The 26,808-nt window shown below is 44.4% G+C and overlaps 1 protein-coding gene across 2 annotated transcripts in view; it reads left to right on the top strand.

Annotated features, from left to right (window-relative positions):
* Positions 1 to 26,808, top strand: part of LOC132780054 (tyrosine-protein kinase receptor UFO) — a 114,235-nt gene that overhangs the window by 31,670 nt on the left and 55,757 nt on the right. For both annotated transcript variants that reach the window (XM_067461352.1, XM_067461353.1), the window contains exons 3-4: positions 7,915 to 8,015; positions 8,510 to 8,692. In XM_067461352.1, the coding sequence (XP_067317453.1) occupies positions 7,915 to 8,015; positions 8,510 to 8,692 (284 nt within the window). The remainder of the gene's footprint in view (positions 1 to 7,914; positions 8,016 to 8,509; positions 8,693 to 26,808) is intronic.

A 26,808-nucleotide genomic window follows, 5' to 3' on the forward strand; every position in this document is an offset into this window, starting at 1 on the left:
TGTGCCACGTTCAAAAGGGTCGGGGATAGGTAACTTGGCACACCCCCAAATTATTTGGACTACAACTCCCTTCAGTCCCAAATAGCTCAGACCTGGTTAGACAGTTGTAGTTTGAGACATCTGGAGAGCATCTTGTTGGTCACCCCTGTTTGAAGGTTGCGTAGATGCTGCAAGAGAGGAAAATGTGCCTCATTCGAAAGGGTCAGGGATAGGTCACTTTGGGACTACAACTCCCATCAGTTGTAGTCCCAAATAGCTCAGACCTGATTAGACAGTTGCAGTTTGAGACATCTGGAGAGCATCTTGTTGCTCACCGCCTGTTTGAAGGTTGCATTGATGCTGCAAAAGATGAAAATGTGCTGCTTTTGAAAAGGTCAGGGATAGGTCACTTGGAACACCCCAAAATACTTTGGGACTACACAGGGGCGGCCCGTCCATTACTCGAAGTAAGCGGTGGCGGAATACTTTTTTTGCCAGGGGGCGCTGTTCTGTCCTTAGGCCACGCCTCCTCCTGCAGGCCCCCCCCCCATGCGCCCTCCACAGCCTTCTTCTAATGGAGAAGCGCAGGCCCCGCCCACTAGGCGAGAGGGAAGTCCTCCCTCCCTCCCTCCACGTGCTGCCAGGAGGGAGCCAGCCAGCCAGCCAGCCAGCCAGGCTCTTTCTTTCTCTTTCGCTTTCCTTCCCTGCTGCAGCTGAGCCTGGACCCCTCCTCTCAGGGCAGCAAGGAGGCCTGGTCAAAAGGTACTGCAAATGTCATCTTCTGTACATGCCTCCCCCAAACCCCTCTAGTATTTGGTCATGGAAGTCCTATATGCCAAGCTTGGTTCAATTCTATTGTTGGTGGAGCTCAGAATGTTCTTTGGTGCTTGGTAAACTGCAATTCCCCAATGTCAGGGTCTATTTTTCCCAACCCCCTCTCCAGTATTTTCTGTTAGTCATGAAAGTCCTGTATGCCAAGTTTGGTTCAGTTCTATTATTGGTGGAGTTCAGAATGCTCTTTGGTGCTTGGTGAAGCATTCTCACCTGATGTTTCACCCACATCTATGGCAGGCATCCTCAAGAGGCTGTGAGGTCTGTTTGTAACTAGGCAAGTGGGGTTTGTATATCTGTGGAATGTCCAGGGTGGGAAAAAGAACTCATGTCTGCTTGAGGTAAGTGTGAATGTTGCAATTGGTCATGTTGATGAGTATTTAATGGCCTTGCAGCTTCAAAGCCGAGCTAGTTGCTGCCCAGGAATCCTTTGTTGGGAGCGGTTAACTGGCCCTGATTGCTTCATGTCAGGAATTCCCCCCCCCCCCCTTTTTAGTGTTGCTCTTTATTTATTGTTCTGATTTTAGAGGGTTATTTTAGAGGGTACTGGTAGCCAGATTTTGGGCGAGGGGCGAGCGAGGCATTCTCTCCTGACGTTTTGCCTGCATCTATGGCAAGCAGCATCCTCAGAGGTAGTGAAGTCTATATTTATAAGGGTTTATATTTATGTGGAATAATGACCAGGATGGGACAAAGGACTCTTGCCTGCTGGAGCGAGGTGTGAATGTTTCAACTGACCACCTTGATTAGCATTTGATGGCCTGGCAGTGCCTGGAGCAATCTTTTGTTGAGAGGTGATTAGATGTCCCTGATTGGGTTGTTGTAGGTTTTTTCAGGCCATATGGCCATGGCCTAGAGGCATTTTCTCCTGACTTTTCGCCTGCATCTATGGCGAGCGAGAGGGGCGAGCGAGGCATTCTCTCCTGACGTTTTGCCTGCATCTATGGCAAGCAGCATCCTCAGAGGTAGTGAAGTCTATATTTATAAGGGTTTATATTTATGTGGAATAATGACCAGGATGGGACAAAGGACTCTTGTCTGCTGGAGCGAGGTGTGAATGTTTCAACTGACCACCTTGATTAGCATTTGATGGCCTGGCAGTGCCTGGAGCAATCTTTTGTTGAGAGGTGATTAGATGTCCCTGATTGGGTTGTTGTAGGTTTTTTCAGGCCATATGGCCATGGCCTAGAGGCATTTTCTCCTGACTTTTCGCCTGCATCTATGGCGAGCGAGAGGGGCGAGCGAGGCATTCTCTCCTGACGTTTTGCCTGCATCTATGGCAAGCAGCATCCTCAGAGGTAGTGAAGTCTATATTTATAAGGGTTTATATTTATGTGGAATAATGACCAGGATGGGACAAAGGACTCTTGTCTGCTGGAGCGAGGTGTGAATGTTTCAACTGACCACCTTGATTAGCATTTGATGGCCTGGCAGTGCCTGGAGCAATCTTTTGTTGAGAGGTGATTACAGATGTCCCTGATTGGGTTGTTGTAGGTTTTTTCAGGCCATATGGCCATGGCCTAGAGGCATTTTCTCCTGACTTTTCGCCTGCATCTATGGCGAGCGAGAGGGGCGAGTGAGGCATTCTCTCCTGACGTTTTGCCTGCATCTATGGCAAGCAGCATCCTCAGAGGTAGTGAAGTCTATATTTATAAGGGTTTATATTTATGTGGAATAATGACCAGGATGGGACAAAGGACTCTTGTCTGCTGGAGCGAGGTGTGAATGTTTCAACTGACCACCTTGATTAGCATTTGATGGCCTGGCAGTGCCTGGAGCAATCTTTTGTTGAGAGGTGATTACAGATGTCCCTGATTGGGTTGTTGTAGGTTTTTTCAGGCCATATGGCCATGGCCTAGAGGCATTTTCTCCTGACTTTTCGCCTGCATCTATGGCGAGCGAGAGGGGCGAGCGAGGCATTCTCTCCTGACGTTTTGCCTGCATCTATGGCAAGCAGCATCCTCAGAGGTAGTGAAGTCTATATTTATAAGGGTTTATATTTATGTGGAATAATGACCAGGATGGGACAAAGGACTCTTGTCTGCTGGAGCGAGGTGTGAATGTTTCAACTGACCACCTTGATTAGCATTTGATGGCCTGGCAGTGCCTGGAGCAATCTTTTGTTGAGAGGTGATTAGATGTCCCTGATTGGGTTGTTGTAGGTTTTTTCAGGCCATATGGCCATGGCCTAGAGGCATTTTCTCCTGACTTTTCGCCTGCATCTATGGCGAGCGAGAGGGGCGAGCGAGGCATTCTCTCCTGACGTTTTGCCTGCATCTATGGCAAGCAGCATCCTCAGAGGTAGTGAAGTCTATATTTATAAGGGTTTATATTTATGTGGAATAATGACCAGGGTGGGACAAAGGACTCTTGTCTGCTGGAGCGAGGTGTGAATGTTTCAACTGACCACCTTGATTAGCATTTGATGGCCTGGCAGTGCCTGGAGCAATCTTTTGTTGAGAGGTGATTACAGATGTCCCTGATTGGGTTGTTGTAGGTTTTTTCAGGCCATATGGCCATGGCCTAGAGGCATTTTCTCCTGACTTTTCGCCTGCATCTATGGCGAGCGAGAGGGGCGAGCGAGGCATTCTCTCCTGACGTTTTGCCTGCATCTATGGCAAGCATCCTCTACTAGTGAGGTCTGTTGGAAGTAGGAAAAAGGGTTTATATATTTATGTGGAATAATGACCAGGGTGGGACAAAGGACTCTTGTCTGCTGGAGCGAGGTGTGAATGTTTCAACTGACCACCTTGATTAGAGGGCCCGCCAGAGTGAGTGCCTGCCTTCCCTCCTTAATAATAATTTTAATTTCTCCTCCCTATTCTACTAAATTAATAATTAAATTGAAAAAATATTGAAAAAATATTGAAAAAATATTGAAAAAAAAGGGCGCCATCTTTACAAAATGTTTTGTAAATATTTACGAAATTTCGTAAATACCGAACTTTTTTTTGTGAAAATTTTGTAATTATTTTAAATATCGAAACAAAAAAAAACCCCAATTACAAAACGATTTTAGAAACAAATTTTTGCGTTGTTACCCAGGCCTAATAGATAGATAGATAGTGATTGGTTTTGGGGGGGGGGGGGGGCGCCAAAATACTGTTTGCTTACCATTGAAAATTACCTAGGGCCGCCTCTGGGACTACAACTCCCATCAGTCCCAAAGAGCTCAGACCTGATTAGACAGTTGTTTGAAACATATGGAGAGCATCTTGTTGCCCACTCTTGTTTGAAGGTGCATCCATATTTTCCATTTAATGCAGTTTGATACCACTTTAACTTCCCTGGCTTAGTGCTATGGAATCCTGGGATCTGTAGTTTGATGAGGAACAAACTCTCCTTATGGTAGAAGAGGCTAAAGACCTTGCAAAACTACAGCTCCCAATATATTCCATAATATTGAGCCATGTTAGTTCAAGTGGTGTCAAACTGCATAAATTCTACACTGTAGATGAGGCATTGGCAAACTTTGGCCCTCCAAGTGTTTTGGACTCCAACTCCCACAATTCCTAACAGCCTCAGGCCCTTTCCTTTTCCCCCTCAGCCGCTTAAGCGGCTGAGGGGGAAAATGAAGGGGCCTGAGGCTGTTAGGAATTGTGGGAGTTGGAGTCCCAAACACCTGGATGGCCCAAGTTTGCCCATACCTGATGGAGATGCACCCTTGGACTACAAAGTTTTTTGACCCAAGTTTTGGAAAACTTTTTCAGCATCTATTGGAAACTGAATGGATATATTTTAGTTCCCACACTGTGTGTGTGTGTGTGTGTGTTGAGATTTGCAAACTTTGTTTAATTAACTTCAGGAGTTCCTTTCAATCCTCAAAAAAAATAGCAGTTTGGTTACTTTTCTCCCTTAACAAAAAAGAAAAGGAATGCTTGTACATTCATCTTCGCTTTGACAAACAGCAAGAGCAACAACAATGAGCAGCTGAAACAAACAAGATGGGTTTCCAGAATTCTTGTAAAACAAACAAGATCAACCCTTAGCAGATTACACACTTTTGTTTGGTCTGCTACTTGGGACATAAAGGAGACGACAGGAGCAGCTGGCCTTCAAGTACAGACAAGGCGGAAAAGGAGAAATCATCTCGACCCACAAACAGAAATTGCTTTGAGTTGCTGTGAGTTTTCTGGGCAGTGTGGCCATGTTCCAGAAGCATTTTCTCCTGACATTTCACCTGCATCTATGGCAGGCATCCTCAGAGGTTGTGAGGTCCCAAAGGAGACTCATCAGAGAATGCAAACTGTTTAAGGTGATTGTGTTGATGTGAGTACTGTGTGTCTTTGGGCGAGTAAGTTTAAAGATGCTGAGTTGGGAACATCTGACTTGCATGACAAACAAAGAGTTGGACGTCCTGTGACAGCAACCACCGAGTTTCAAAAGCAAAAGGTTGACAGATTGACAGAGACTGGATCTCATCACCAGCATCCTCCATAAAGTTCGGATTTAGCACTGTCTGACTTCCATCTGTTCCCAATAAAGAAAGAAGATTTTCAGGGACATCATTATGCTTCTGATGAAGACGTTGAGAGAACTGTGAGAAGCTGGTTGCAGAAACAGTGTCAACTTCTTCCGTGATGGCTTGTTCATCGTTGGCAGAAATGTATCCGATGAAAACTCATTCATCGTTGGCGGAAATGTATCCGGTGAAAACTCGTTCATCGTTGGCGGAAATGTATCCGATGAAAACTCGTTCATCGTTGGCGGAAATGTATCCGATGAAAACTCGTTCATCGTTGGCGGAAATGTATCCGATGAAAACCCGTTCATCGTTGGCGGAAATGTATCCGATGAAAACTCGTTCATCGTTGGCGGAAATGTATCCGATGAAAACTAGTTCATCGTTGGCGGAAATGTATCCGGTGAAAACTCGTTCATCGTTGGCGGAAATGTATCCGATGAAAACTTGTTCATCGTTGGCGGAAATGTATCCGATGAAAACTTGTTCATCGTCGGCAGAAATGTATCCGATGAAAACTTGTTCATCATCGGCGGAAATGTATCCGATGAAAACTCGTTCATCATTGGTGGAAATGTATCCGATAAAAACTTGTTCATCGTTGGTGGAAATGTATCCGATGAAAACTCATTCATCATTGGCGGAAATGTATCCGATGAAAACCCGTTCATCGTTGGCGGAAATGTATCCGATGAAAACTTGTTCATCGTCGGCGGAAATGTATCCGATGAAAACTTGTTCATTGTTGGCAGAAATGTATCCAGTTGTCTGGTGATTATGTGGAAAAGTGAATAGTGGTAGTTAAAGAGCACATTCTAAGGATTATTTCTATGTTTGATTTATTTAAAAAATCCCATCGAAACCCAAGTAACGAAGGTGGAGGCATTACTTTTCATTCAACTCTCGTATTGTTTCGAATATGGATGTATTCAGCCATAGATACGAGTGTTATACTGTACTGCTAATAATAACAATAATCAGGAATTTCCATGTTTTTAAAATAAGTTATTTTTTGTTATGGAGTCTTTCTATCTCGGAGGCCTCCGTCCTTTGGGTGAAAGAGGCCTCCAAGATAGAAACAAATAATAATAATAATAACATACTCTAAAACATTGAGATTCCTGTTCCGTTAGAATGAACAATGACACACATACATACGTATTTTACCGACCGAAACATTCAGATCCAACAAAGAATGGTTGCTAAACAAACGCAGCTCCGTAAATTCCTTTTTAGGAGAAAGCCCTGGAAAAGCAATTAGTCTTTGGGGCTTTATTTATCTCTAGTTGCTAAGAGCTGGTGGTAGATCGCTCCTCTGTTAAGGTTTGGGGCTTTTTATGCCCTAACCTGAAAGGAAATGGGATTCGATTGGGCTTTATTTTTGGAGATGTAAATGTAGGATTCAGACGTTACTCCTTTGCCACCATCACCTATATGGCAGAGTTCAGAAAAGTTACTTTTGGGGGCCGTTGCTCTCAGAATCTTAGCTGATATAGCCTTAGCCAATGTTGGCATGAAGACGGAAGGAGAAATCTCACTCCTTCCCTCAAAGCCCCCTTCTACACTACCACGTAATCCAAATTATCAAATATATATATATATTGTCATGTGAGGAGTGCTTGAGAAACTGCAAGTTGCTTCTGGTGTGAGAGAATTGGCCATCTGCAAGGACGTTGCTCAAGGGACGCCCAGATGTTTTTTTAATGTTTTACCATCTTTGTGGAAGGCTTCTCTCATGCCCCTGCATGGGGAGCTGAAGCTGACAGAGGGAGCTCATCCGCACTCTCCCCAGATTCGAATTTGCAACCTGTTAGTCTTCTGTCCTGCCGGCACAGAGGTTTAACCCACTGCGCCACTGGGGGCTCCATTAAAAAAAGATAATACACATTATCTGCTTTGAACTGGGTTATATGACAGTGTAGACCAAGCATGGGCAAACTTCGGCCCTCCAGGTGTTTTGGACTACAACTCCCACAATGCCTAACAGCCTCAGCTTAAGTGGATGAGGGGGAAAAGGAAGAATGTCTCAACTGACCACGCTGATTAGCATTTGATGGCCTCTCAGTTCCTGGGGCAGTCTTTTGTTGAGAGGTGATTAGATGTCCTTGTTTGTTTCCTCTCTGTTGTTTTGCTGTTGTTATTTTAGAGTTTTTTTTAATACTGGTAGCCAGATTTTGTTTATTTTCATGGTTTCCTCCTTTCTGTTGAAATTGTCCACATACTTGTGGATTTCATTGGCTTCTCTGGGTAGTCTGACATGGTGGTTGTTAGAGTGGTTCAGTTGAGACATTCACACCTAGTTCTAGCAGACAAGTATTCTTTCTCCCACCTGGTCATTCCAGAGATATATAAACCCTTTTTCCTAGTTCCAACAGACCTCACTACCTCTGAGGATGCTTGCCATAGATGCAGGCGAAACTTCAGGAGAGAATGCCTCTAGAACATGGCCATATAGCCCAAAAAAACCTACAACAACCCATGTCTGAAGATAGTTTGTAGGTTGTGTTTCTTCATCAGCTTCCCTATGTGGTCAATAATTCCCTTGCTGTATGGTAAGAACACTTTCCTTCTGGGTGGATCTTTGCCTTTGCTCTTGTGGCTTGTTCTTTGTGAACACTTTATTCTCTTCTTCTGTTCCACAGCATCCCATCAGTACAGCTTTCCGACATGGGAAACTACCAGTGTGTGACCTGGGTCAACGGATCTGAAATCTACTCAGATGAAGCTTACCTGCTATTAGAAGGTAAACAACTTTGTCTCTTTTTTATCTTAAAGGTAAAGGTTTCCCCTCACATTAAATCTAGTTGTGCCCGACTCTGGAATTTGGTGCTCATCTCCATTTCTAAGCCGAAGAGGCAGCGTTGTCCGTAGACGCCTCCAAGGTCATGTGGCCGGCATGACTGCACGGAGTGTGATTACCTTCCTGCAGAAGCAGTACCTATTAATCTACTCACATTTGCATGTTTTTAAAATACTAGTTTGGCAAAAGCTGGGGATAACAGTGGGAGCTCACCCCACTCCCTGAATTTGAACTGCCAACCTTTTGGTCAACAAGTTCAGCAGCTTAGCGGTTTAACCTGATGCGCCACCAAGAGCTCCTCTTTCATCTTAGAATATCAGAAAAGTGGTATCATTTAGTACTCGTGATCGGATACTAACACATCTAGTTTCCCGATTCCAGTCCGGATTGGATGCCGATTGTGTTTGTGTGCTCACTCTGTGTCTTTTTTGGCTCAGGTCTCCCCATTTTCACGGATGAGCCCCAAGACCTTGAGGTCACCGCCGATACTCCCTTCAACCTCAGCTGCCAGGCGCAAGGGCCTCCTGATCCGGTAATGGTGATCTGGCTTCAAGACAGCATCCCGATCAACTCCTTGGCCGACCCGTTGGCCCAGACCCCTTCCATATTAGTGTTGAAAGGTGAGTCACTTGAGAATCCTATCTTTGGAAAGGGCACCATGGGCTAGCAAGTCCAACCCATTCAGTATCTTCCAGTAAACCCATCCCCGGCAGGTAGCCATTGAGACTCTTTTTGAAGATGAACACCATATTTGGTCCCATTGCCAATTTGCTCTTACCATCTTACAGTCCCTTCTGAGGTTCAATCAAAATTTACCGTCCTGTTATTTATTTATTGTGTCAGAAAGGAGTTGAAAATACAGTTACAGTGTATAGAAAAACCACAAACAAAATTTAAAAACTTTATACTAAATGTCCTTTGACCAGAAGCTGGCCACTTGGGAGTGTTGCAATAAGAAGGTCCTCCATTGTGCATGTGGCAGGGCTCAGGTTGCATTGTACTCAGTGGCCTGTGGTTTGCTCATCTCAACGCTCGCATGTCGTGGACTCCTCTTTGTAGACCCATTTCTTAAGGTTGGCTCTGCATCTCGTGGTGCCAGAGCTCAGCCTGTTCAGCGCCTTCCAAGTCCTTTTGTATGACCAGGAGTCTCTCATCCAGTTTCAGCCACAGATTGAGGTTCTGGGGTTTAGCCTGCCACTTTTGGACTCTTGCTTGCTGAGGTGTTCATGCAAGTATCTCTGTAGATATTAGGAAGCTGTTTCTTGATTCAAGTCATGGACATGCTAGCTGATATCTGAACAGAGGATGAGCCAGAGATGTTCATGCTTTGGTCCTTTCATTGCTGGCTGCTACTTCCCTACAGATGTCAGGTGGTGCAATACTGGCTAAACCGTATAATTTCTCCAAGGGTGTCGGGCATAGACAACTTGTGATAAATGTCTCATTAAGATCAGCATTCACTGTTTTAACGTGGTGAGATGTATTCCAGCAGAGTATCAAAGCTCAAGGGCAAATGTCTTCACTGTGTCTGGTTGTGATCCCCAAGTTTCTCAAGTTGTTTCTGGCACGATTTAAAAAAATTGTGTGTAGGACCTTTCTGTTTGCTGGATCTATGTTCCTTTGGCCACTTGATCTCTTTTCTTTTGGACTCTAAACATGTATTTCGTAAATATTTTAGTGAGCTTTTGAGTTAGGCAATGCTAGAAATTTGGCTGACTAAAGGAAAGTTTCATTTGAGAAGTCAGAACTCCTATTCAGGGGGGCAATGACCTCATTTTCTCCCCTCTCTCCTGTAGCTACACCCATGCAAACAGCGGGTGGATTGAGCCATATATGACTTGTGTGTATGTAAGCAAGAAAATCCTTCCAGAAGAGAACACATCTGGTGTTTGGGATGGGTCTCTTTATATCATCTGATTCCTTTCCTGCCATGTCTGGGTCTGAAGGTTCTAGTATTATGAGAGGTGTTCATTAAAGATTTCCCCTGACCCACTTCATGTGGACTGAGAGCAATGAAACTTGGCCAAGTTCTGAGTCCTTCTCTCCATCAGTGCCACCTTGGGACACACACTTCTCCCATCTTTTGAAGCAATTGTAAACACCTTGCTTATAGAAGTCGACAGGTTCCTCCAAAAGCCATGCTGTGACTTCGGAAATCAGTGTCTCACCCTCTGAAAAATGCTTGCCCTTCAAAAATAACTTCCTTGTTGGAAAGAGGTGGAAGTCCGATGATGCAAGGTCGGGTGAATAATGGGGATGCACTAGAATTTCAGAGCTACGGGAGCATGCTTCCATTTGGGCAACATGTGAGTTGTGATCTGGCACATTGTCTTGCAGACGGTGAACACCTTTGGTGAGCATGCCACGTCCCTTGCTTTGATGGACTCCCGATATTTCTGCAGCAGTCAAGCCTAGTATGCCCCAGTGATGATGGTACCCTTTGCTAGTTAATCCATCAGTACTACTCCCAAAATACTGTGAGCGTGACCTTGCCTGCCAAGAGTTGGGCTCGTGCCTTCTTTGGAGGCAGTGAGTCATGATGCAGACTTTGTATTTCTAGGTGCAAAGATTACTGCAGATGCAGACTGCAACCAGGAAATCAGAAGATGTTTCCTTCTTGGGAGGAGAGCAATGACCAATCTTGATAAAAGAGTGAAGAGTAGACATCACACTGGCAACGAAGATCCACATAGTTAAAGCTATGGTATTCTCCGTAGTAACCTAGGGATGTGAGAGCTGGACCATAAGGAAGGCTGAGTGAAAGAAGATAGATGTTTTTGAACTGTGGTGTTGGAGGAAAATTCTGAGAGTGCCGTGGACAGTGAGAAGATCCAACCAGCCCATACTTCAAAAAATAATTCCCGACTGCTCATTGGAGGGAAGGATATGAGAGGCAAAGATGACGTACTTTGGCCACATCATGAGAAGACAGGAAAGCTTGGAGAAGAAAACGATGCTGGGGAAAAAGGAAGGAAAAAGGAAGAGGAGCCGACCAAGGGCAAGATGGATGGATGGTATCCTTGAAGTGACTGGCTTGATTCTGAAGGAGCTGGGAGTGGCCATGGCCGACAGGGAGCTCTGGCATGGGCTGGTCCATGAGGTCACAAAGAATTGGAAGCAACTGCACGAATGAACAACAACAAAGAGTCATGATGCTTCCTTTGCATCAACTGGACTTGAATCTCAGGATCATAGTGATGGACCCTTTCACTCTGTGTGATCAGTCTGTTGAAAAAGTCCTCCTGGTTTCCATGGCAAATCATTGTCAATAGAGCCTGAGAGCATTCAACTCGTTCCTGCTTTTGGAAAAGTGAGAGCAGCCAGGGGACCCAGCGAGCGGATACTTTATACATGTGAAGATGGTCTTGGATGATTTGGTTTCCATGGACCCCACACTAATCTTGACATTTTGGGTTAGGTGGTGAATGGTTATGCAGCAATTTTCCAAAATGGCGACCTCCACTTGCTAGATTGTGTGTTTATCAATAGCAGAGTGGGATCGTCCTGGAATTGGAGCTGTTTCCACCGAAGTCTGACCACATTTGAATGCATGATGCCAGTCCTTGACTACATCCAATAATGGGGAATCATTACCATAAACCTCTTTACCATGGCAAGGGTTGCCAAATACCAACTGGGCAGTGGGCAAGCATGAGCGTGTGCATCTGTCTATGGCCCTTGATGCTCATTATAGCCAGAAACAACACCTAATTTTGCATCGATCCTCCAAGTAATCATTACATTGATGGTCTCCTTTGGTGTGTCGCCTTTCAAGTCAAGGAACTTGAGGGCTGCTCTTTATTCCACTGGGTCCATTATCAAACCTCACACCACTTCGACACCTGTAACATCAAGATCGTCATCAGTTTGGAGTTGTAAATTGGCATGTAACCTATTGAGACTTATATCAATACACATGTGCAGTTTCAGCGTCCTGTGATGAATAGAAGGGGGTCAGGGGAAATCTTGAATGAAGGCCCCTTGTAGATACTGGAGTCCCTTCCTTCCTTCCTTCCTTCCTTCCTTCCTTCCTTCCTTCCTTCCTTCCTTCCTCCGTTCCCTCTTTCCCAAACTGTATTTTCTCTTTGTGGCTTTGCCTTTCTGATCATTGCTGGATTTTCTTCCTACAGCTAAAGCCTTTTTTGCTCCGAACAATCCCATGTTCATCTTGGGAGCCCTTAATGCTAATCCCGGAGGTGTGGGAACGCACTCTGGGTTATTCAGCGCACAAAGGCGCACTCTGCCAATGCGTAACGGCTCTACACACATCCTTTTTTCTTGCCCGCTTGGCATGTCCTAGAAGCCGGCTGACACTGATGCTGAAAATAGTTCTGGGGCCAAATCCAGAAGGAGCTTGGTTTCAGACCGAGCTTTGTTTGTGGCGCTTGTATCTCGCTTTTCCAATCTGGATGGCTGAGCCAAAAAAGCGCTCTTTCATTTGGTGTGTTTTTTTCCCCACCCTCCGTTCCGCTGGCTTGCAAAGAGGGAATTTTGATTCTCTGGTTCAATGGAGGAATCGCTGCAGAAAGGGAGGAGAGTGAATGCATGGGAGAGACCCCCCTCCCCACAATACTTGCCTCCCATTCAGCCTCGCTTCATGAGTCCCCCTTTCCCTCTCTTTTGGCATTTCGGTCCTTGCTAATTGTCTCATGTATCCCCCTTCTCTCAAAGCCCGGCTTGTCCCCAACCCACGGCCTCTTTTGTTCCCTTTTCTATGGAAGTGGCCCATTCTGATGGCTTGGGTGGGGAGGGAGGTTTGCTCCGAGCGTGGGAACAGACGCTGGCCCATGGCAAGGGTTGCCAAATACGAATTGGGCAGTGGGCAAGCGTGAGCGTGTGCATCCCTCGGTGGCCTTTGCCGCTCATTATAGCCAGAAACAACACCTCGTTTAGCATTGATCCTTTGAGTAATCGTTACAAGTAACCCTGTAAAGTAGGCCAGACAGATAGGAAGGGAGAAGAAAGACTAATTTTTGACATAAGTAGGGTTGATGATAAGGATTTTCCCTAGTTCCTGGCAATGCCATGAGTCAAACAGACCCACCAGTATTCACAAAGGAAAGCTGGCCAAACAACACCAGAGTGTGGTCAAGAAAGTTCTTAATGAAGGACAAGAGACAAGCTCAGAAGGGATACAGCAGTTTGCTTTTGCCTGAGCCTCTTGGAAAGGCCAAACTCCCCCCTTCTCCTCTTCTCTGTGCTGAATTAACTGAGGCCCCTTCTACCATAGAAAAGGTAAAGGTTTCCCCTGACATTAAGTCTAGCCGTGTCCAACTCTAAGGGGTGATTCCCATCTCAATTTCTAAGCCAAAGAGCCGGCGTTGTCCGTAGACACCTCCAAGGCCATGTGGCCAGCATGACTGCATGAAGCACCACTACCTTCTTGCAAAAGCAGTACCTATTGATCTACTCACATTTGCATGTTTTCGAACTGCTAGGTTGGAGGAAGCTAGGTCTAACACCAAGAGCTCACCCCGCTCCCCAAATTCAAACCGCTGGCCTTTTGGTCAGCAAGTTCAGTAGCTAAATGGTTTAACCCACTGCGCCAACAGGGGGACCATACATTGACATATAATCCAGATTTTCAAAGCAGATAATTTACATTATTTACTTGGAACTGGATTGTATGAGTCTACACTGCCAGACAACCCAGTTCAAAGCAGATAATCTGGATTGTATGTGGCAGGAGAGAAGAGGCCTGAGTGCAAACTACTCTGAATTTCGTTTGCAGCAATTGAAGTAAACTTAGGGAAAAAAGGTCATAGAAGGAAATTACGACTTTTTAAAGGCAACTGGGAAAATGGGGTGACAGAAGATTATTTAGGACTGTCACTACCAGATGGGCTGGGGAAAATGGAAGGTAAAAGGAAGAGGGGCCGACCAAGGGCAAGATGGATGGATGGCATCCTTGAAGTGACTCTGAAGGAGCTGGGGGAGGTGACGGCTGACAGGGAGCTCTGGGGTGGGCTGTTCCATGAGGTCACGAAGAGTCGGAAACGACTGAACGAATGAACAACAACTACCAGATGGAGCCAGTTGGAAGATATAACATAACCAGAAATGGGAAAAGATACGAGAAAGTTTTCAGTGATTAAGAACAAAGAAACTAGGAGGAGTTGCAGCAGTTTGCTTTTGTCTGAGCCAGTCGAAAAGGGCAAGATTTTTCTTTTATTCGTCTCTGCCACTCTGCTGGGTTACCTGAGTGCAAAGCAGTTTTGCCCTTGCAGCAATTGAAGCAAGCTAAGGACCAAGGGTGGGAGGAGAGCAATGACCAATCTCGATAACATAGTAAACAGTTGAGACATCACATAGGCAGCAAAGATCCACATAGTTAAAGCAATGGTATTCCCCATAGTCACCTACGGATGTGAGAGCTGGGCCATAAGGAAGATAGATGCTTTTGAACTGTGGTGTTGGAGGAAAGTTCTGAGAGTGCCTTGGACCACAAGAAGATCCAACCAGTCCATACTTCAAGAAATAAAGCCTGGTTGCTCATTGGAGGGAAGAATAGTAGAGGCAAAGATGAAGTGCTTTTGCAGCATGATGAGAAGACAGGAAAGCTTGGAGAAGATAATGATGCTGGGAAAATGGAAGGAAAAGGGAAGAGGGGCTGACCAAGGGCAAGATGGATGGATGGCATCCTTGAAGTGACTGGCTTGACTCTGAAGGAGCTGGGGGTGGTGACGGCCGACAGGGAGCTATGGCTTGGGCTGATCCATGAGGTCACGAAGAGTCGGAAGCGACTGAATGAATAAACAACAGCAACAAGGACGAAGGAGGAAAGTGGGAGGAGAGAGAAACTGGGACATTTTTAAAGCAGCTGAAAAAGTGAGAAGACAAAGGATTAATTGCAACTGTCCCTTCCAAACTGAGAAAGCTGGAGGGTGCAATGAAATAGAAGAATCGACGGTATCACATACATTTTAGTTCCATCTCTGTCCTGCTTTTTGTCATCTAGATTGCTCAAGGGAATGCCCATGGTTTCCTGTCACCTTTTGCTCCTGTTTTATCTCTCTGAAACAACCTTGTGAAATAGTTCTCTCCAGTCATAAAACCGTGAGACCCAGGATATGAGGAGGAGAAGTGCAGGGAGAAGAATCCAGCAAAACCTGCTTGCCATGACAAGCTGTCATTTGTGCATCCCAGCAAATGACAGGACAGTGCAAACTGGTGGCACCTTAATAGCTCTTCACTTCAACTCCAACCTTGCAGCTGCCTACAAAAAGTGGAATGGCCAGTATATGGGTCACAGATGCCTTTTACATTGCACAACCGTAGTAGAGTGATTCCACTTTAACTCCCATGACTGCCTCTTATGTAGTTTGCCCTTGATTCCACTCATTAGGGGAGAGGGAAGAGTAAGAAGTGGGGTCTTATTTATTTACTTATTTAGAGTATTTATATTCCGCCCTTCTCACTCAGAAGGGGATTCAGAGCAGATCACAGAACACATGTACGGCAAACATTCAATGTCGTTGTACACTGACAAGACAGAGGTATATGTTAGGTAGGCAGAAGCTGGGCTAAAGGCTAGGAGCTCACCCCGATCCAGGCACCGGGATTGTGGCGCAGCTGGCTGAATGTCAGCTGCATTAAGATCACTCTGACCAAAAGGTCATGAGTTCGAAGCCAGCCCGGATTGGAGTGGGTTTCCAACCAATTGTGTGTAGCCTGTTATTGACCTTTGCAACCCGAAAGACAGTTGCATCTGTCAAGTAGGAAAATAAGGTACCACCTTAAAGTGTGAGGAGGCTAAATTAACTGATTTATGAGGCCATAAAGAAGGCTCCAGCAAAGCATTCCAGCGGGGAAGCATGCGGGGAATGCGGAAGTGCTTCATCAGTGTCGCAGATGGACGATGAAAGCGACAGCTTCCCTGGCGGCCAGAAAAAGTTAAATAGCCTCTGTGTATGTCTGTATATGTTGTATGTTAAAATTGGCATTGAATGTTTGCCATATATGTATACACTGTAATTCGCCCTGAGTCCCCTGCGGGGTGAGAAGGGCGGAATATAAAAGCTGTAAATAAATAAATAAATAAATAAATAAATAAATAAAGATAGATAGATAGATAGATAGATAGATAGATAGAAGTATATATAGGCTTTCCCATATTCGGCATCTTGGAGGCTGTGCTCGGTTCTGGCTAAGGAGGTGAGGGTTAGCTGGTGATCCATCTTCCTTGTCCGTAAACTTCCTCCTTGATCAAATCGCCAGCATTTTTCGGGCATTTCCTTATGTGTGCCTTAAATACCTCTCCACTTTCAAGAGGCAGCTATTTATCTACTCACATTTGTTTTTGAACTGTTAGGTAGCAGAAGCTGGGCTAAAGGCCAGGAGCTCACCCTGACCCAGGCTTTGAACAGTCAACCTTTCGAGATTTACTGCATCTGGTGGTAAAGCCCAGCCCTTCCCAGTTTACTCAGGCAAAAGCAAACTACTGCATCTTCTCCTAATGTGCATCCTCTTCATAATAACTTTGACCACACTCTGATATTACTTGGCCACATCTGTGCTGGTTTTCATTCATGAACTATTATAAAGGAATGGTTCTCTTGTGTTTCGGGGAAGAATCTCCTCACCCAGAGCTGGGAATTTTTTGGATTTGGCCTCCGAGAATTTCCCAGCTTGGCTGGTTCAGATCCTGAGCATTGTAGCCCATGAAAAGTAACTCCTGGCTCTTGGTTGCTATTGCAAGCCTGATTCACCTGGCTCAGTCTGCTGGCCTTTTCTCTTTCCGCTACTTTGAGGATCAGCTCCAATGCTTTTTGGTCTCCTTCCCAGCAGCTTCCCAGCATCCTCACCACTGGGCTTTTTTTGTTGGTGAGCAATATGTACCAAGCCAACTACCGCCGTGGGAGCCTTTTCTCCCCCATCTTTGTCTTTTGCTGATTCGGCAGCTGTGTGGGGTTGCTAACGGGCAGACCAGACGCCGGGTAGGAGGAAGTGGTTCCGGTGGGGTTTTGTGGGCCAAGGGACATTTCTTGCACCTCTGGGAATAGAAACTCCATCAGGGCAACAAGAGGGCTTCAAAACACCATTCTTGTGGCTCTATATGAAGTTCCATGCCAGGGATGGGCAACCAAGGATGCCAACTCTTCTGGCATTCCCAGACAAATCCTGTTCCCAAAATTGGTGAATTTCTGCTCCACAAAGCCTCCGGATCAACCATGTTGTTGCACCTCAGCACCGGAACACTCTTTCATTCAGCACTACACCAGAGTCCAGTGATCCCATATAAGAATGTTTATTAAAGAAAGAATGTTAAAAAGGGAAAAATAGGCAAATTTACCAAAGTTAGTACAGATATAAAATACAGTTCTCAAAAGAAGCTAGAGTTCAGGAACAGTAATCCAAAAATGCCAGAATAAAACACAATGCCAAGGAAACACAAAATTAATCTGAAGGTGTATCCATGATCATGAAAAAGGAACTTCTCTAATGTAAATTCTCCAAAGAAACATAAGCATAAAACTGGAACATGAAGCAGGAATCTTGGCAATACAGGAACCATGAACTTGGAATCATGAACAGGAGACTGATTCCCTATAGCAGTGGTTCCCAACCTGTGGTCCATGGATAACTAGTGGTCTGCAAGAACTAAAATATGGTCCACGGCCTTACCGTTACGAGAGCGACTGGTCTTGTGAAACCCTCTTATAGTGCCGAGGCTTATTAAATATGTTTTTTTGTGGGCAAGCAAATGGTGACAACTGGATGGCATATGTTCTGTATCAGAAACTAGAGCTGATGAGGTCTATCCAATGCAATTTTCTGAATCAGCACCCCAAATAAACAAACCGAATCTAAAGTTGACCAAAAACCGACTCGTAACCCTTTTGGTACTAATGCTACAGAGTGGTCCCTGGTCAATGTAGTTCCTGGTAAAAAAAAAAAAAAGGTTGGGAACCACTGCACTATAGTAATGTTGTCTCCTCTGAAAGGCCTGAAACCAAACCACTTAATTTAAGCCCTCTAAGATACCCATAACATCATGCCTGATACGTTTGGACTTCAGGGTCTTATCTTGGATCCTCTGAGAATATCTAGTTGTGAAGGAGCCCGTATACTACTGCTACTAATTGTAAAGGCTTGGCCACTAATTTGTAATGATGCCACCAAATTGTAAGGATGTATAAATATAACTCTACCAATTTGTAGAGTTGGTAAAAGGAGTCACCTCTTTGTGAGGGCTTATTAAATTGATAACACAACCAATAGCTTGTAATTTTGCTTTGGTCTTTCTTCAATATGTAGTGTGACTTGACTTGGAATGTCATGGTAACATAGGCCTGACTTTAAAAAGAAATTGTAACAAGTTTATTGAGGTACAGAAGCTTGATGGTTTCAAAGTTTCCTTTCTCTTAGAGGTACAGAATGTAACAAAGGTTACATTCATAACAGTTCTTAAATAACTCTTAGGAGGTCTAACTCTTCTAACAAACAGGTCTCAAACTTAGTTCCTTTAAAAAGATGTTTCTTTCTTTAACAGATTGTTTCAGGCACACGCTTATTCTTTCTTTATGATGGTTCTGTTACAATAAAGATGCTTATTAGGGCTTCCCCTCTTTTTTCCACAACGGTTACTTTTAATATAAATAAGTCATTCAACTTATCTAAACTATATTGGCTCAAAGCCAAATCCTTCCTGATTCTTAATACCAAAGAATCAGCCTTCCCTTGTAGTTCTTTGACTACAGAATCCTCACTGGTTCTCCACACAAGTTTACTGAGGTACAGAAGCTTGATGGTTTCAAAGTTTCCTTTCTCTTAGAGGTACAGATCTTCAAAGGTTACATTCATAACAGTTTTTAAATAACTCTTAGGAGGTCTAACTCTTCTAACAAACAGGTCTCAAACTTAGTTCCTTTAAAAAGATGTTTCTTTCTTGAACAGATTGTTCAAGAACCAGTCACTTCTGCAGTTCACCGACCACAAACTGCTTTTAAATGGCTGCTCTGCCAAGTGGCAGTTGGCTCCGCCCCTATCTCCATGGCAACTCAGCTCAAAGCGAGCTAAGCTGGCTACCATCCCCCAATATTATGCAATACTATATACTTACCCTTACAAACACTTATCTATAACAATACATAACTGTAGAAAAAAAATTACACTTCATCACACTAGTCTGCAGGCTTTTCACTCCCTGTGTTCTCAGGTCTAATCTGTTTTCCCTTGAAAACTCCCATATTTCCAAGTCCTTTTCTCAAGGGAACTGGAGCTTTCCCCTGTTGCCAGGGAATGAGCGAAAGAATCCAAACCATCAGCCTTGCCTACATGCAATTCTCTCTGATCACTCACAGACTCCTCAGTTTGAAGCCCATCATCCTCTTCGTCCTCTGAACATTCAGAAAAATCCTCTGATACTTGCCAGACTACAACAAATGTACCTGTTAAATATGTTACTAAGGCTCCTCTGTATCATTTTCACTTGAAATGTTGGCGTCTATGCAACTTCAACAGAATTTTTTTTAAAAAAAAAACTTGAATGCCCTGTTTCTCTCCAGACCAGATGGATGGCCAAAAAGTAAAACAAAAGCCTCCAAAGGCTAGAAATCCAGATCTGTTTCTCAAAAATGTGCAATATGTATTATGTCCTTAATACAGTAGGAGTAGTGTTTATTGTGGCCGCAGACCAAGGAATATGGTACAGAAGTTGAAAAGGATCAGGCAGCAAAAAGAATCCATTTATACAACAAAACATCAGGGTCTTTGTTTATCCCTCTCCTAATTTTCAGATAGAAAAAAATCCTGGATACGCCTTCAGAAATTAAAGAATTTGGATCTTCAAGACAATGCGTTTTCAAGACAGTGGGAAGCAATGTTGATAGAGCAGTTCCTACAAAAAGCTGTAAAATAGGAGATATTTCAGAGATATAATAGTTAAATAAACAAATAGTGTTTTTAGCACTGTTTGCCACTTCGAATTTCTTTAGGAGAGAAAACATAATAATAATAATAATAATAATAATAATAATAATAATAATAATAATGTAAATCAACAAAACAGCAAATGATCCCATTCAAAACAGGACAATAGTTATGCCATTTCCTTTTCACTGTCTTCATTGTCTCTAACAGCCAACATGAATAGAAAGAGATTTGTTTTATTGTGTCAGAAGCGACTTGAGAAACTGCAAGTTGTTTCTGGTGTGAGAGAATTGGTCGTCTACAGAGACATTGCCCAGGGGATGCCCAAATGTGTTATCATTCTGTGGGAGGATTCTATCTTGTCCCTACATAGGAAGCTGGAGCTGACAGATGGGAACTCACCATCACTCTTCAGGTCAGCAGTTCAGCTGGCACAAGGGTTTCCCCCATTGCGCTACCACGGTTCACTTAGAAAGAGAGATTAATTCAGGTTTAATGCCTTCACTGCCGACGAACTGACTTTGACTTAGGAGTCTCCAGAGCTGCATTTCCAATGGGTTGATTTTCTTCCCATCAGTTTTCTTCTTGGTCAGGTTTTCCCAACATACTCACAGTTTACACAACCGTTACAGTTAGACTTGTATTTCAAAGCCTTGCGTCAGCAATAACTTGCCATGCTTGAAGGAAGTACTTTCCCATCACACAGCATCTCCGTGGCAGGAAAAGCCCTCTTTGCTGGATTTTAGCATCTTAGGTTGCTGATTCGAGCATGAGAGCAGGACTGATGTTGGGAAATGGACAGAGTGTATTACAAACCCTCCCAATATTTCACAAACGAAAGCCAGGACATGTGAGGCCAAGCAACATCCGAGTGTGTTCCAGAAGGCAAAGGTCGGGGAAGGTAAAGAAAGAACAATTCAAAGAAGCTGCAACAGTTTGCTTTGGGGTTGTTATAGGTTTTTCGGGCTATATCGTCATGTTTTAGCAGCATTCTCCCCTGATGTTTCGCCTGCATCTATGGCAGGCACCCTCAGAGGTTGTGAGGTCTATTGGAAACTAGAAAAATTGGGTTTATATATCTGTGGAATGTCCAGGGTGGGAGAAAGAACTCTTGTCTGCTGGAGCGAGGTGTGAATGTTTCAATTGTCCACCTTGATTAGCATTTGATGGCCTGGCAGTTTTTAGGTCTGGCTTATTACTGCCTGGGGAAATCCTTTGTTGAGAGGTGATTAGCTGTCTTTGATTGTTTCCTGTCTGGAGGTGTTTAAGTGTTGTTTTACTGTTATAATTTTAGAGTTTTTTTAATACTGGTGGCCAGATTTTGTTCATTTTCATGCTTTGCTTTTGCCTAAGTTGACTGGGAAGGGCAAGATTCTGCCCTCTCCTATCTCTCCTAATTCATTAATTGAGAACAATCTACAGATTGAGTATCCAAAATGTTAGGGAACAAAAGTGTGTTTTTTTAATTGTTTTTCCAGATTTTTAAATATTTGCATACACATAATGAGATATCTTGGAGGTGGGATGTCTATTATTATTATTATTATTATTATTATTATTATTATTTACAGTATTTATATTCACCCCGAAACGGACTCGGTGTTGAGAATCAGCCTGTGTTTGTGTTTCAGGATCCTGATGTGGGAAATGATGAGGGAAATGATGAGGGAAATGATGGTGCCAAGGCTGAGGTACATGATGGAGATGGTCTGGTCAATGATTTTCAGGCAGACAGTGACAAAGAGGCCCCAGTACAAAGGACAGTTTCTCATGAGAATATTCCTGCTGGGCCTAGCAATGATAGTTCACTCCCTCTCTCTGTGAGCTCTCAAGATTTGGGTTTAGAAAACAATCTGACACCAGGGAATTTTAATGAGCAGCCAGATAGGGAGCTGAAGAATAGGTGGCTGGAGATTAGCCAGGATCGACAGCAAAAGCAAACTCAGTGTTTACGTCACTCCAAAAGGCTTCGTCTGATAAGGGGGAAATGTGGGGGGAAGCGAAACCAATTTCTGAGTTTTGGGATATAAGGTTTGCCTCAAGAGGAAACCTGTTAGATCAGGCATCATTTGGAAACCAAGTTCATGGAAATCCTGTTCAAGGGGTCTTGTTCCTGTGGAGTTTTTTAGCCTTTTGGATTGTCTTTGCATCCTGTTTGATTCCTGTCTGGATTAATGCTGTCTTGGATTGCTTTTGTTACTTGTGTGGACATTGCTTTGTGTTACTTCTTTTTATGGACTTATTACTTTTTGGAACCTTCTTATTTTCTTACAAGCATTTATTTCTTCTGGCTATTTACTAAGCTTCAATAAAAGAAGATTTGTTTATTCACTCTTCGTGTGGTGTGTTTTAAAGTCATAGGACTTCTTCCTGACCTGGAGTGCAACATTCGGATCACAAAAAAGCATATACAACAAACATTCAATACACTGACAAGACAGACTACTGTACATAGATACATATATAGGCTTTTCCATCTTAGATATCTTGGAGACTGTGCTTGTTTCCGGCCCGGGGTGTGTGCGTTGTCGCTCCACTTTTCCTTTGTCCGTAAACGTCCTCCTGATCAAATTGCCGGTATTTTTCTGGCATTTCCTTATGGGTGCCTTAAATACTTCCCCGCTTAATGGTACCTATTTATCTACTCACATTGCTGTAGGCAGAGGCTGGGCTAAAGCCCAGGAGCTCACCCTGACCTGGGCTTTGAACATACATACAAACTGTAAACAATTATTTATATTTATTTTGCGTATTTCTACCCCACCCTTCTCAACCCCCAAGGAGGGACTCAGGGCGGCTTACAAAAGGCACAATTCGATGCCAACACAAACAGTAAGATAAAAACATATATCGACAGCAATTATAAAACAATTAAAACAATCAATTATACCTCACAATCCATAAAACCAGTCTAATGCTCAACGTTTACCAGCTCAGAGTCCGTAAATTCATTCCACATTGTCTAATCCTATCAATTCAAGTCTTGTCCTTTGTCTGTCTGCCAGATTACCCAAAGGCCTGGTCCCATATCCATGTTTTCAGTTTCCTTCTAAAAGAGAGGAGGAATGTTGATGACCTAATTTCCCCGGGAAGTGAATTCCACAGGCGAGGGGCCACCACCGAGAAGGCCCTGCTCCTCGTCCCCACCAATCTCACTTGTGATAGAGGTGGGGCCGAGAGCAGGGCCTCCCCAGAAGCTCTTAAACTCCGAGGCGGGACGTAGAAGGAGATGCGTTCGGACAGATACGCTGGGCCGGAACCGTATAGGGTTTTGTAGGTCAAAACCAGCACTTTGAATTGTGCTCGGAACTGGATTGGCAGCCAGTGGAGCTGGCACAACAGGGCGGTGGTATGCTCCCTGTATGATGCTCCGGTAAGCAATCTGGCTGCCGCCCGCTGGACTAATTGAAGTTTCCGAACAGTCTTCAAAGGCAGCACCACATAGAGTGCATTGCAGTAATCTTTTCGGGATGTAACAAGAGCGTGGACCACTGTGGCCAGCAACAGGATCATAGATAAACCAATTACTAGAGAATGTGTAGGCCGTGACAGACTTTGTATTTCTAGGCGCAAAGATTACTGCAGATGCAGACTGTGGCCAGGAAATCAGAAGACGCTTCCTTCTTGGGAGGAGAGCAATGTCCAGTCTCGATAAAATAGTAAAGAGTAGAGACATCAGACTGGCAACAAAGATCCATTGCCTAGTCAAAGCCATGGTCTTCCCTGTAGTCACCTACGGATGTGAGAGCTGGACCTTAGGGAAGGCTGAGCGAAGGAAGAGAGATGCTTTTGAGCTGTGGTGCTGGAGGAAAGTTCTGAGAGTGCCTTGGACTGTGAGAAGATCCAACCACTCCATCCTCCAGGAAATAAAGCCCGACTGCTCACTGGAGGGAAGGAGACTAGAGACAAAGTTGAAGTACTTTGGCCACATCATGAGGAGACAGCAAAGCCTAGAGAAGACAATTATGCTGGGGAAAGTGGAAGGCAAAAGGAAGAGGGGCCGACCAAGGGCAAGATGGATGGATGGCATCCTTGAAGTGACTGGACTGACCTTGAAGGAGCTGGGGGTGGTGACGGCCGACAGGGAGCTCTCGCGTGGGCTGGTCCATGAGGTCACGAAGAGTCGGAGACGACTGAACGAATGAACAACAACAACAAAGAAGGCTTGAAGAAGGTTGTCATTTCCAACAAAGGCCATCTGTCCATACATTTTGCATGGATCAGGCATCCTTCTCTGGGGAATTTTAAGCAGAGGCTGGATGGCCATCTGTCAAGAGGTTTTGATAGTGTGTTTCTGCATGGCAGCAGGGGGGTTGGACTGGATGGCCCTTGGGGCCTCTCACAACTTTATGAATCTACGATCCGATCGGATGTATTGCTTTTACAGTCAAGATAACAAAGCCAGGTCCCCGTTCTCGCAGCACTTTTCCCCAGGCGTTTCTTTAGTTCCGATTTTCCCATGAGATTCAAGGGCAGTTTGAAGGAGGAATTTCTGCGGGTGGGATATGCGGGCACACCTCTCACAAAGTGTGCCTTTTGTCCCATTGTCACCCCTCGACAAACAGGTTTGGCAGAGTTTTGAAATGCTTCAACACACCTGCTTGCCGCAGAAGCTCCATTCTGCCAGGCCTGTTTGACTAACAATGGGACAAAAAAACCCCAACATCAGTCCAAAACCCCATGGGAAGCAAAACCCGGTGCCACAGAAAGGACTTTCAGTTCTTTCTTCTGGTGTTGTTGTCAATCTCTGGAAAAGGAACTCAGCTGTGAAATGTTCACACTTAATGTGTGTACTTTCTTACCCCCTCCTTCTCCTTTGCTGAAATGGAACCAAACCATGCATTAATAGGGTGTGTGTTTTCGGCCCGTGAGTTTGGCCTCACCCCACATGCCTTCCATTCCTTTTTCTCTTTCTTTGGGCAATTTGGCCTCCGTGTCGCGGCTCCTCGTGAGTCAAGGGAAGGGAATGTGAAGCAGGAGATGACACATTTCTGAGTCAGGGATCGGGATCCCATATGTCAAGGGGAGGTTTTTGGGGAGCATTGCAGAAATTGAGGGAAAGAGACGAAATATGGAGAGGACAATGAATTAGAGGAATATTTATTTATTTATTTACATTGTATTGTCGAAGGCTTTCATGGCTGGAATCACTCAGTTCTTGTGGGTTTTTTCGGGCTATATGGCCATGTTCTAGAGGCATTTCTCCTGACGTTTCGCCTGCATCTATGGCAAGCATCCTCAGAGGTGAGACCTCACCTCTGAGGATGCTTGCCATAGATGCAGGCGAAACGTCAGGAGAAATGCCTCTGGAACATGGCCATATAGCCCGAAAAAACCCACAAGAACTGAGTTTATTTACATTATTTGTATTCCACCTTTCTCACCCCGCAGGGGACTCAGGGTGGATTACAATGCACATATACATGGCAAACATTTAATGCCATTTAGACATACAACATATATAGACAGACACAGAGGGAATTTAACTTTCCAGCTTTTCTGGCTTCATGAGCGTATGCTCTATTCCAGCCACTTCACTGTCCACTTGTGACACCGAGTCCTTTGATTGAGTACTTCCTCATTCTTCTGCACACTGCTGGAAGGTTTTATGGCATCATAAATTAGTTAAATTAGCCTCCCTGCATAAAGCGGTATCCAAATTTCCTACTTGACAGATGCAACTGTCTTTCGGGCTGCATAGGTCAACAGCAAGCTAGACTATTAATGGTTGGGAGCTGACTCCAACCTGGGCTGGCTTTGAACTCATGATTTAATGTTATATTGTTAATGTATTCATATGTTTTTATGTAAATATGATGTTGTTGCTTGTTGCTTGTGTTTTGGTGTTATTTTGCTGTAATATGTTGTCTGGGCTCGGCCTCATGTAAGCCGCCCCGAGTCATAGAATCATAGAATCAAAGAGTTTGAAGAGACCTCATGGGCCATCCAGTCCAACCCCATTCTGCCAAGAAGCAGGAATATAGCATTCAAATCACCCCTGACAGATGGCCATCCAGCCTCTGTTTAAAAGCTTCCAAAGAAGGAGCCTCCACCACACTCCGGGGCAGAGAGTTCCACTGCTGAACGGCTCTCACAATCAGGAAGTTCTTCCTCATGTTCAGATGGAATCTCCTCTCTTGTAGTTTGAAGCCATTGTTTCGTGTCCTAGTCTCCAGGGAAGCAGAAAACAAGCTTGTTCCCTCTTCCCTGTGACTTCCTCTCACATATTTATACATGGCTATCATATCTCCTCCCCGCCTTCTCTTCTTCAGGCTAAACATGCCCAGCTCCTTAAGCCGCTCCTCATAGGGCTTGTTCTCCAGACCCTTGATCATTTTAGTTGCCCTCCTCTGGACACATTCCAGCTTGTCAATATCTCTCTTGAATTGTGGTGTCCTGTTGGGGATATGGTGGCGGGGTATAAATAAAGTTTATTTATTATAATATTATCATTATAACTCGGTCAGTAGTGATTTAATGCAGCTGGCTACTAACTATCTGTGCCACAGCCTGGTCCCAGTGAGGAGTTGTTGTTGTTGTCCCCTCAAGACATTTCCAACTTCTGACAACCCCAAAGGAGGGTTTTCTTGGGATAATTTGTGCAGAAAAAGTTTTCCCTTGAAGCTGAGAGAGTGGGACTTGCCCAAAGCCAACCATTAAGTTTCCACAACCAAGTAGATTTGGAGCCTGTTCTCTCCAAAACTCAAACCACTACATGACATTGTCTTCGACGCCTGCCTTCCTGGGCCAGTCTACCTGCTCAGCACAGAATCTGGAAAAGAGACTACAGAAGAACAGCGTGGCTAGTTCAGGAAATTGTGTAAACATTGTGTTTCTCAACCTGGGGGTTGGGCCCTTTGGCGGG

The sequence above is a fragment of the Anolis sagrei genome, chromosome Y (assembly GCF_037176765.1).
Source record: "Anolis sagrei isolate rAnoSag1 chromosome Y, rAnoSag1.mat, whole genome shotgun sequence".
Lineage (NCBI taxonomy): Eukaryota > Metazoa > Chordata > Lepidosauria > Squamata > Dactyloidae > Anolis > Anolis sagrei.